The 12,747-nt window shown below is 37.3% G+C and overlaps 1 protein-coding gene across 5 annotated transcripts in view; it reads left to right on the forward strand.

Annotated features, from left to right (window-relative positions):
• KLHL2 (kelch like family member 2) overlaps nt 1-12,747 on the forward strand; it is a 117,943-nt gene that overhangs the window by 84,912 nt on the left and 20,284 nt on the right. For all 5 annotated transcript variants that reach the window (XM_008058298.1, XM_021712458.1, XM_021712457.1 and 2 more), the window contains 3 exons: nt 1,201-1,317; nt 2,471-2,620; nt 7,744-7,861. In XM_008058298.1, coding sequence (XP_008056489.1) covers nt 1,201-1,317; nt 2,471-2,620; nt 7,744-7,861 — 385 coding nt within the window. The remainder of the gene's footprint in view (nt 1-1,200; nt 1,318-2,470; nt 2,621-7,743; nt 7,862-12,747) is intronic.

The raw sequence follows: 12,747 nt of genomic DNA on the forward strand, positions 1-12,747 counted from the left end.
CTTGAGAGCCCAGCACGTACTTTGGACTGGGCTGCATTCTTTTAGGCCGGCTTTAGCTACAGTTAGTGTAAGGTCTCTTTTCTACCTATTATAGAAATTGAATTTATTTTATTCATAGAAGGTATTGTAGAATAGGTCATGCTACAAATCATGTTAGTTCAAACATAATCAATCATAATATTTTTAGGTTTAATAAGAATATAGTTAACTTTAGAAATGTCATTGTCTCCACTTTCTACTATCGAAGTTTTGGCCTTAGTACATTTACAGTTTACATTTAGGTTTTAGAAGCTTTGCCACTGCTAATAAACTTTATATATTAGAATTAAGAATTGGAAAACTTTCATAGAAATTAGGATAGACATATAAGACTTTGGAATAGCCATTTTGTTAAGAGATTGTAGTCTATTGTTCCAAAAGGTGGCCCACCGTGAACCTTGGACTGGACCACATCCTGTAGGGCCCAGTGTGATCTTTGGACTGGGCCACATTCTTTAGGAAATTGGCTTAAGCTATAATTAAAAGCTTCTGTAGCATTGTATAAGTGGTAGAGTTTAATTTAGTCGTCATGGGTATTGAGTGAGCTTTAAAAGTTATTGATTATCAGAACATCATTAGACTAGTAAGGATTGTTACAGTGCTTTTGAAGAACATTAACTAGCAAAGGGAACAATGAGACAATCTTGGGGTTTGTTCCTCCTCACACCTAAGCATCTGGTGGGTGGGGGATGCCCCCCCTCACACCTGGCTTTGTGTTCACGTGAAAGACTTGTGAGACTGCCTGTCTAAAATTTAGGGATAAATACCTGCTGTAACTTTCAATAAACGGCTTCTGCTCATTTCACTGAACAGTTGCCCACTTTCTTTCTTTCTCTTTCTTCCTCTTTATATCTATCCTTCCATCTTTCTTTCTTTTAATATCTATCCCTACAGATTCACCGACGCCACCACATCTTCCAAGGGACTCCCCAAAACTTGCAGGGGCTGGCCCCCCACACAAGTGTCTAAATACCATATGAGAAAGAAGGAAGTACACTGAGACTTTGTAAGCATGTTGTAGGTCAGGATTTTGAAACAGTTTAAGCCGTGGGCTGACCTTGGATGTCTTGGCAAGAATTGTATATGAAATGTAGTCACAACATACTTTATTCAGGCACCTTCATACACTCATGACTTTCCTCTCTCCATGTCTTCTGGAAGGTGTTTGAAGCAGTGATAGCGTGGGTGAACCATGACAAGGACGTGAGGCAGGAGTTCATGGCTCGGCTCATGGAACATGTGCGGTTGCCCTTGCTTCCTCGGGAATATTTGGTTCAGGTGAGTGCTCATGCAGAACGAGTAAGCGCATATGGTGCATGTGGGTCCCTGCTACAGCCATGGGAGCTGGAGGGTACAGACCTGGGACATCTATGATAGGACCACTAGCACCTGCTCCTTCCTTAGCCATTTCCCATCCTAGCAGTGTATGTCCATCGAACTTGCTGGGGTACATTTGTGGTCACTTAAGTACTGGCAAATGCACGTGCCTGTGGCTCTCTCACTGCTCTGCATCTTCTTATCTTTTTTTTCCTTTTGATTCTGTTCTGATTTTTCAGCAGAAATGGAATTCCAAGGTTTGGCCCAAATACTTAGTTTTACTTCATGGTTGAATAATGGCAGCATTTGGTTTCCATCTCTATTTCTAAGCTGATGAAAACCAGGCTATTTGAAATAAATAGGAACAAATAATTCTTTAATGGTTGCTGAACAACTTTAAATTTACTCTTTCATTATTAGCAACCTCCTAGGAATGTTTTGGCATTATTTTATTAATAGAAACCATCGAAAGAAACATTTTTTCATTAAGAGATTAGAACTGAGCATTTTAGGATTTCTTGAAACTTATTCTTTGTTTAGATCTGTGTAATCATTGATCCTCTGGTATTAAACAATGGCACCCAAAAACTCTGTCTGGCATTTGACATCAGGCATAGCCAGTACAATATTTATTTGTGGTATAGGCATATTGTTTTAAAGTACCCTGAATCTCTTTTCTGGATATTTTATTTGCTGTTTTGTATTAGAGAAAGTTATCATTAGTTTATTAGCACTGCCTACTCCATCTGAAGAACTTGTTATCTAAATTTTGTTTCTTGTTTTCTTACTATTTGGCTTAATGTTTAAAGGCAAGAAAGAGGCGAGTTTAATATTATCTGAAGAGTTTGTTATATTCTGTAACTAATGTTGAAGTTCATCATCTTTTCATTGCATTCTTCTTTATTACCTATGTGTGTTTTTCTCTGCAGGCCAGATACTGGTGCAGTGTTTGGTTTCCTTTAGTTTCCTCTTAGTCATGTGGATAAACTTTCCTTTTTTGGACCGAACTAGAGAGGATGATTACTGGTTTTTTCTTCTCCTTGACTTCTGCTTATTTGGTAGTTTTACGTTGAAGTTGCTGTGCCCTCAAAGTGTGTCTAATATTTTCTTTCAGAGGGTTGAGGAGGAAGCCTTGGTCAAGAACAGCAGTGCTTGCAAAGATTACCTCATTGAAGCAATGAAGTATCACTTACTGCCAAGTGAGCAGCGCATATTGATGAAGAGCGTCCGGACCCGACTCAGGACACCCATGAACCTTCCCAAAGTAGGATCGATTGCTCGCCTTTGCTTTTCCCTCATGCGAGATCCCTAGTGAAGCTGTAATAGTCTTGCCCATCTGAGTTTCCATGTTTTATTGTTTTAGTGAGAACGGACTTGAGAATGCACTGGCGTATATGTAATTCAGCCTCTCTATGGTTTTTTATATTAAGGGGAGAGTGTTTTTTTCCACTCAGTCTCTAGAAACTGTATCATGTCAGTCTTCTGGGACAGAAGACAGCAGGGTTTTGTTTTTGTTTTTCTTTTTGGTCTCCTTAATTTTATTAGCTCTAGCTCTAGTAGAAAGTTCTAGTTATAGTCAAAATAGGAAAAGCAGAGCAGGTAGAAAGATTTCTCTGAAATCGGTCAGGTATTTACATGGTAACTGAAAACCCAGTAGTAGTTTCACAGAATTACATATCAGAACTAGAACGAAGACATAACTTGTTTACTTCATCTTTTTGTTGTTTTGTTTCATCTGATGGCCCCCATATACCATGTGTAGTCACTTCATGGTAGGCTTTCTTTGTCTTGCCATATCCCCAGTGTTTATATTTTTCTGTGTGAAATTCTTATTCTTCATCTTTTTTGTTGTGGCAATTCATGTTTTACTGGTTTCATTTGTCTTACAAAATAATCCTTATTTTTGTTCTCTTTTTGTAATTTCTTCTGCTCTGTTTGCATCTTTATGGTATCAGAAGACCAGTACTTTGAGCACCGTATTGTGTGTGGTCAAATCAGAATAAGCCATGGCATAGTGTTTTTATTTATATATTTGTTTGTAACTCTGGTGTGTGTTTGGGGCAGTACTGAATTAAGAAAGAAGAATTAAACTGTGGTCCATTGTTTTCTTATCTTGTCTTTAGTTATTACTCCGTTCTTTCCATTGAATTATATCTTTTGAATTCTTTCACTTTAATGTGTGTATTTAATGTTTTTCTAAGTTTTATTTTTGAAGTCTACATTTCTAGCTTCAAATCTGTATTGGTATTGTTTTCCTGTGTTGCCTGTTGTTCACAACAGTTTTCAATTTTGCCAGTGTGCTCTTTACACGTTTTTCTAGAAAATTAGTAAATATTGTAATTACAATGGACTTCAGCACTCTCCCTGGTGACACCTCATCAGAAATACCCATCTACTGACACACTTCATTTGGAAAAAGTCTCATTCTGTATGATTATGTTTATTATCTAAGCCAAAAATGTGTAACTTGGCATATAACATGTGATGAAGTTGAGAATCAAATGGATTCACATTTGGCATGCTTTTTTTAAAAATAACATCTCTCTGTGTGTTATTAATTTTATTGGCCCCTAGAAGCTTGGATGCTTTTCTCAAAATATTCTAAATTTTTACAGAGAATTATTACCACTTAACAAAAGATATTTACAAGGCATTCACTTCCTACCCTGTTTTGAAAATTGGTATTTGCCTTTTTTAAATTTTCTGATCTCTCCTCAGTTCTCCAAGATTTTTCAAAAATAATTGTAAGTGGCTCAGTAAGTACTTTAGCTAGTACCCTTAACACTCAGTATGCATGCCATCCGGGTCTGCTGGTTTTACGAGTGTGTACATTTCCAAATACCCCTATACCTGCTTTTATAAGTAGCCATCTTTATAAGTCTTCATTAACTCATATTTGTCCATAAAATTTGGTGTCAGTTTTTGTTCTTATAGAATTAATTGATTTACAAAAAGTGTTTAGTGCCTTGGCTATCAATTTAAAGTTACTGTTTCTTTCATGCTTGTCTTTCCAGCATCCTTCTAAGTAGTTTGTTTTATCTGTAACACTTTTCAAACACTTCATATTTGTAAGAAATCTTTTCTTGTGTATTCCTTCTTCTGGCATCTTGAACTTTGCTATTTTTAGCTCTACTGCAGAGACCTTTAGAGTGAAAATGAATTCATTTCTGATTTCTAGAATAAATGTGTCACTTTTGAAAGCCTTCTGCAGATCTCTTGGTAAAATCCTGTCAAGTGTTTTATTTTCTCTTTTGTAGAGCTGTGGTCATCTATTTTGTTTACATTGTTTCTGGACTTCTCTATTTGAGGCTTTGGAGTGGCTCTCCCAGCTGTGCCTTGGGCGTTCTCAGCTCTTTTTGCTTTATTTTGGGTGGGTCCTGGAGCTGCTTTTGTCTGCTCTTCTGGACAGCAAGGGAGGAGGGCCCCAGGTGTGCTGGACAGCAGCAAGCACGCACATGCTTCAACTTGGCGTGTTCCGCTTGCATGACCCCATCTCAACATTTCCTTACCCACATATATTTTTTGAAAAGGTGCTTGTATTGGATGCTTTTTCAACAGCTCCATCTGTCATTTTAGAGTGGTTAGATTTAGATTAATTCTAAGTAGATAGGTAAGAATGAAGCAAAGGTCAATTTCTTATACTTGTATATTTTGTAGTAATGATGTATTTTATCATAGTTATAATGAATTGAGTTGAACAAAATGTGGCTGTAGTACTGAAGAAATTATTGTGGGGTTTCTATAATCTCTTGCCATGAAAGTAACTTGGTGTGTTTTATATTAGCCTCTGATTTTATGAATTCATACAAATTTGTGTGAATGATTCTATTTTATATCTCAAACACTAGTTTTGCATTCTCAGCAAATGGTATTATTGTGTAAGACACTCTTGAATCTGGACACCATATTAAAAAATATATATGTTTTGCTACTGTACTAGAGCTATTTGTTAGCCTTTCTCTTTTGAATCTGTATTCATATTGCTGTCATATTTTGGGTATATATTTTTCTATATTTTTATCCAGTATACTGTTGAAGTTTTCAATTAGAAACTCGATTTTTCAGGAGATAATTTTTGACTAATAGTTAATAGGTGAAGAAAAGAAACAGAATAGTTTAATTGGCCTATACTTCAGGATGATCACTTGACTTTGCTCAACTTCTTGCCCCCCTGGGCTCCTCAAGTATGTCATGCTTAACTTTCCCTACAACAGGTCTTTCCTTTCTCATTCCTTCAAGTGCAGGTGGTATGGGGCTTCTCGGAGGCAACCAGACGACTTTGGCAGTGAGTGGTGTGGGCATAAGGAGTGGCTCCTGGCCACAGCAAAAGTGGCTAGAGCACAGACTCCTGGTGTCATGCTGACTACCCGCTCTCTTGTCCATCTTGTGCCATCTGCTTTGTCTCCTTTACCTCTCATTCCTGGAGTCCCAAGTCTTTGCCTCTCTTGGCTGTGCAGAGCACACATATTACTGCATGTGTTCCCTTCTCTCCTCGTTTTGGTGTGTTAGAGTAAACTGTTACATAGAAATCAAGACTCTAAGTTTGAGAGTCATGGAATCTATAACTCAGTACTATTTCTCAAGGATTTTTAAAAATCCTTGGTCATAGTTTAAAGTTACTATGCCTTTTAGGCTAGTCTTTCCAACATCCTTCTAAGTACTTTGTTTTATCTGTAACACTTTTCAAACACTTTATATTTGTAATAAGAAACTCTTTTTGTGTATTCCTTCTTCTGAAATCTTGAGTTTTGCTGTTTTTGGCACTGAGGTTTTTAGAAAATTGATCTTCATCAGATACATTGTCTAAGATCATTTCAGCTGTTGTCTGTAGGGTGGAGTTTCAAGGTTTTGAACAGATCCCTAAATACAAGATTATCTTAATGTGCATTTCAGTTCTGTGATTCTGAAACCTTGCTCCTCTCCCCCTCCACTATTTTTGGTGGTTGGAGGGGTGGGAGCTTGTGGATTTTCTATCTTAATTCTTTGATCTATTTGAATTTGATGCTAGAAGGATCATAGTCCTAAAAAAAATCATATGAGTTCTATGTTCAGTCTTTTTAAAAAAACTTTACAGTTCCCCTGCTCTCCAGTTACAAAATAACTTTATTTTTTTGAAACTTGGGATTTGCTCTGATTCCAGAATCATCTTTTTTCTGGTACCCATCTTTCTATAGTTCTAAGTACAGGTAGGTCATTGCTCAGTCAAGGTTGCAGACTTCCCTTTTTGTATGTCTGAGTGACTCCATGTTATGTTTTTAAAATTTTGTTACTTTTTAACATCTGTTTTCCAGTCATTGCCTCATCTTTCCCAGGCTCCTTGCCGTTCTTTACAGCTTTTCACATGAGACGTCATGAGCATTTATTTGCGGTCTTCTGATTTGATGGCTGTTTTCACTGTTGTCAGGAGTACCTGTATGTACTCAGCACAAGATAAACATGTTGGCTTCTAAGTTTCATACATCTCTCAAGGCCCAGGGCAGGTTATCACTACTCCAGGAAAGCTGTCACTAAATCACAGCCACTTTCCATTTTCTGATCATTAACTGTTAATGTCTATACTAATCATATAGCTTTTTGATCACATATAATTATATATTGTTCTTGAGTGACTTCATGGGTGTTGTCTCCTTATTGAGGTCTGTAAGCTCTTGGGGTTGGAGACCATGTCTTATGTTTCTTACGTGTGACACTAGCATAGTTCTGGACAGACAAAGGTGGCACTTGGGTTGAGTTAAGGGGATGTATAGACCTCATTGACTCACAGTAGTAGACTGTTGTGCATTCATTCGTTATATTTCTGGCATCTCCATTATCTGTCTTGTTAAGTTGTTTTATTTGTTGGACATTGAGAAGGTCTCTTTACTTGAGATCCAGGAGTCTGTGCTCTTTGGTGAGCTCCAGTTCAGTTACTCCTCCTTTTTCAGTATTTTTTTTTCTTTCATCTTTCTTTTAGTGCCTTCCAGTCCTTTCCACTTCACCTACTCTGTTAACATGTTTCATTTCTATCTGCTCTCCTAGACTGTGAGATCTAACGCCCGGTCCTTGCAAAACCAGGATCTAGTAGATAGCAAGCCCTTTGACATACTGCAGCCTTGCCAGTGCTGATGCCTGCTGTTTTCTGGCTTAAATACTGCTTTTGCTTGAAGGATCAGAAACTTCCCTTAGTTTCTGAAATCCTTATTTTTGACTAAATGTGCTAGATACTAGAATTGTAGTTCTAACATGTGCCCCTTGTTGATGTAACTCAGTGTTGGTTAGATGATTGTATCCCCCAGCTCACCCTACCGTCTTCATCCTTACATTCCCACACTGGTGTCTGTGTAGGACATTTAAATCCCTGACTGGCACTCATCCTTTTTTCAAGTGCTTACGTTTCTGCCCTTGCAGCTGATGGTGGTGGTTGGGGGCCAGGCACCGAAGGCCATCCGGAGTGTGGAGTGCTATGACTTTAAAGAGGAGCGGTGGCACCAGGTGGCAGAGCTTCCATCCAGGAGGTGCAGGGCAGGTGAGCACAGCGAACGCGGTGGTCCCCAGGGCCGAGCATTTGGAAGTGTCTCTCCCAGGGTGGATTTTATTAATTGGAAGACTCTCGGTTAGAAAAGCTTTGATTAAAATGACTATGTGGCTGAACAGTGATGCAGAGCCTCACACACCTCACTGAAGACATTGACGGGCATGGGTACTTTGTCCTCCTCTTGATGTGTCTCTCTGATTCTGGACTGTGGGGTGGAGGAGCTTGCAGTTTACTCAGGTGTGAAGGGGGAGTTTTATTAGGTCGGGGCCCTTGATTTTAGAGAGTTCTGATTCAGCCGTGGGCCAGAGTTGTCCTCTTCCAGGCAACTGTTCTACAAACATTTGTTGAAGTAGACCTTTTTTTTTTTTTTTGAGTTGGAGTCTCACTCTGGTGCCCAGACTGGAGTGCAGTGGCATGCTCCCAGCCACCACAGCCTCAACCTGCTGGACTCTGGCGATCTTTCCACCTCAGCCTTCCAAGTAGCTGGAACTACAGGCTCATGCTACCACGCCTGGCTAAATTTTTTGATTTATTGTAGAGATGAGGTCTCGCCAAGTTGCCCAGGCGGGTCTCGAACCCACGGGCTCAGGCAGTCCACTCACTTCGGCCTCCCAAAGCGCAGGATTACAGGCTGAGCCACCAAGCCCAGCTGAAATAGATCTTATTTAATGCTGAAACTGCCATCAGGAGAGGCTGTCGCCAACTGATCCTCCTTCCTGGTACTTCCACTTGATCCATAATCTCATCTTCCGCGGCAAGAGAGTGCAGAACATAGTGGAGTGCTCCTGTGACAGGAGCCCTCCTTATGATGAAGCCCTCCCATGACGGGACTCCCTTGTGACAGGGTACTTCGACAGGACATCTTGGAGATTGTGGCATAGCGGCATGTCTAGAGCTACCTCATTCTTAAATGATGTCTGGTATTTTGTTTGGGTCTGGGTGTGGTATAATTTTACTAGTTTTTAATTGAACATTGAAGTTGTTTTAAATCTTATGTTATTATAAACAGTGCTGCAGTTAATTCCTTAACATACATCATTGGGTATATATGCTAATATATTTTGTGAGAATAAAACTCAAGAACTGGAATTACTGATCCAAAGGTATCTAAGGAGGATACACTGATTATTATTCTCGCTAACAGTAAAATATTCAGGTGCCAGTTTCCTTACACTCCTGCCAATACTTTGTAATTAAATATTTTAAGCTACGCCAATCTGATGGGTGAAAATACCTTAATTTGTACTTCTTTAATTATGAGGAAAGTTAAACATTTTTCTCTCTGAGTTGTTGGTTCATGATATTTGCCATTTTTTGAATATTATTTTATTGATTTCACAGATACAGTTATATGTTAAGGAAGATAGCCTTTTGGTCTGCCATATGTGATGTGAATACTTGTATTTTTCTTTCTTTTTTTTTTACACCCCTCTCCCAGCCCCCCCACCCTGCTGGAGGGTATATTAATCTTTTACCTTTTGACTTTGCCTGTGCCATTTTTGCCATGTGAAAACTTTACCATTTTGTACAGTCCTGTATACCAGAGTTTTGTGTCTTTGGGCTTAAGGATTTGTTTTTTGTATAGAAAAGCCATATTCCAAAATTATATGTATGTGCGAGTATGTGTATACAAACACAAATATTTTTTAAAAACAACTTTGTATTGAAAATGTTTTACTTACGGAAGAGTTGCAATGATAGAAGAAAGAATTCTAGTATATTCTTTCCCCACTAGTACTATCTCATATGCTGTGATACAGTGATCAAAACTAAGAGATTAGCATTGACATGTTACTGCTAACCAAATACAGACTTCATTCAGATTTCACCGTGCTTCCATTAACTTCCTTATTCTGTCATAGGATACATTTGCATATCTTCTGACCCCATGTCTCAGCTCCTCAGTATTTTCTTATCAGTCATGCCTTTATTTGTTGAAGAGGACTCCTCAGGTGTTTGAAGAATGTCTCTTAATTTGGATTGGATTTGACTAATGTTTTCTCATAATTAGATTAAGTTATTATGATTATTTCTTGTGATGTTAACCTCAGGTTAAGGTGCTATCTGCCAGGTTTCTCCCCATACCAGAATTATGTTTTAAAAACATGATTTTTTTTCTAGTACTTTTACAGTTTTGTTTTCATATTCCTATCTAACACATCTGGTCTATATTTTGGTATGTGAAATAAGGTACAGATTTGACTTTTTTAATGGCTAGCTAGTTGTCCAATACCTTATTGGTTTACTTACCTGTCTCCACTCATTTGAAATGCTGCCTATATCATGTACTGAATTGCCACATTTGCCTGGTTTTGTTCTAAATTTTCTGTCTTCTCTTAATATGTCTTGCTTATTCATGTATCAGGATAAAACAGTTTTAGTTATTGTGCTTTATAGTATTTTTTTAACATGCAATGGGACTAGTGATAGGACTCATATCTTCTTTTATGTACTTCAGTAGATGTTTAACATTTTCTTTACGTGGTCTTATATGTTTCTTGGCAAGCTTGTTCTTAGGTATTTTATTTTTATTGCTACTGTTTGAACTAAAATCTTTATTTTTTTAATGCTGGAAAGGGTGCCAGAGATTTTTTTCATCTTCTTTTTCTTTTTTTGATTTTTATATCGATGGCTTTAGGGGGTGCATGATATAGTGGTGAAGAAGTCTAGACTTTAATGTATTCTCTATCCCTACCTGTGCAAATGGTACTCGATATATTTTTTCATCCCTATCCCCTCCCACCTCGCCCTTCTGAGTCTCCAGTGTCCATCATACCATTCTCTATGCCTTTGCAGGTCCTTAATTTTAATTTTGTCCCACTTAGAAGTGAGAACATAGAGCATTTGATTTTCCATTCCTGCATTACTTCACTTAGGATGATAGTCTCCAATTCTATCCATGTTGCCGCAAAAGACATTATTTCATTCCTTATTATGGCTGAACAGTATTCCACATTTTCATTGCCTCTGGTCTGTTGATGGGCATACAGGTTGATTCTGCATCTTTGCAATTGTGAATTGTGCTGTGATGAACATACAAGTGCGGTTGTCTTTTTGTATAATGGCCTCTGTTCCTTTGGGTAGATACCAAGTAGTAAAGTTGCAGTATTGAATGGTAGATTTACTTTTAGTTATTTGAGAAGTTTCCATACTGATTCCGTAGAGGTTGTATTAGTTTACACTCCCACCAACATTGTATAAGTGTTCCCTTTTGACTGCATCTGTGCTAGCATCTATTTTTTCTTAATTCTTAAAATAATGGCTATTTTGACTGCTGTAAAGTGGTGGGTATCTCACTGTGCTTGTTATTTGCATTTCCCTGATGGTTAGTGATGTTGAACATTTTTTCATGTTTGTTGACCATTTGTATATCTTCTTTTGAGAACTGTTTGTTCATGTCATTTATCCACTTTTTAATGGAGTCAGTTACTTTTTTTCTTGCTGATTTGAGTTCTTTGTAGATTCTAGATATTAGTCCTTTTTCAGATGTATAGTTTGTATCATCTCCCATTCTGTAGGTTTCCCATTTACTGTGCTGATTATTTCTTCTGCTGTGCAGAAGCTTCTTTTCAGTTTAATTAAGTTATTATTATTAATTTATTTATTTTTGTTTTTGTTGCATTTGCTTTTAGGGTCTTAGCCATAAGATGTTGGTTGTTTGATAGAGACTGTGTTTAATCTGTAGATTACTTTGGGTAATATGGTCATTTTAACAATACTGATTCTTTCAATCCATGAGTATGGGATGTTTTTTGATTTGTTTGTGTCTTCTACAGTTTCTTTCATCAGAGTTTTGTAGTTCTCCTTGTAGAGCTCTTTTACCTCCTTGGTTAAGTATATTCCTAGGTAGTTTCATTTTTTGGCTATTATTGCGAATGTAATTGAGTTCTTGATTTGATTCTCAACTTGGTTGCTGTTGGTGTACAGCTACTGATTTGTGTGTGTTGATTTTGTATCCTGAGACTTTACCAAATTCATTTATCAAGCCCAGGAGTCTTTTGAAAGAGTCTTTTGGATTCTCTAAGTATAAGATCAAATTATTGACATATAGAAATAGTTTGATTACTTCTTTCCCAGTTTGGATACTTTTTATTTCTTTCCCTTGCCTAATTGCTCTGACTGGGACTTTCAGTACTATGTTGAATAGTAGTTGTGAAAGTGGGTATCTTTGTCTTGTTGCAGTTCTGAGGGAGAATGAGTTCAACTTTTCTCCATTCAGGATGACATTGGGTTTGTTGTATATAGCTTTTATTATTTTGAGGAATGTTTCCTATATGCCTATTTTGCTGAGGTTTTTTTTTTTTTTTTTTTTTTTGTCATGAAGGCATGCCGGATTTTATCAAGTGCTTTTCTGTGTCTATTGAAATGATGATCCTATAATTTTTGTTTTTAGCTGTTTATGCGAAAGATTATGTTTATTGACTTGCATATGTTGAACCAAGCTTGAATTCCTGGGATAAAAACCACTTGAGTATGGTGGATTATTATTATTTTTTTTAATGTGCTGTTGAATTTGGTTTGTTAATATTTTTGAGAATTTTTGCATCTGTGTTCATAAAGGATATTGATCTGTAGTTTTCTTGTTGTGTCTTTTCCTGACTTTGGTATTAGGCTTTGTAGAATTAGGAAGAATTTTCTCCTTTTCAATTTTATAGAATAGTTTCAATAAAATTGGTACCATTAATCTTGCATGCTATTTATTAACTGGTTTCTTAATTCGTATCTGATTTCTGGTACGGTTCCCTTTTCATTGCATCATAAGTTACTAGACTAGGTTTATTCCAAAATGTACTGTTTATTTATTGGGTAACTGAATAAATTTTGCCTTCACTTGTACACTGTTACCTCCGTCTCCTTCAAATGTCCTTTAATTGTGT

Source organism: Carlito syrichta, unplaced genomic scaffold (assembly GCF_000164805.1).
Source record: "Carlito syrichta isolate Samal-C Ts95f unplaced genomic scaffold, Tarsius_syrichta-2.0.1 Scaffold303285, whole genome shotgun sequence".
NCBI lineage: Eukaryota > Metazoa > Chordata > Mammalia > Primates > Tarsiidae > Carlito > Carlito syrichta.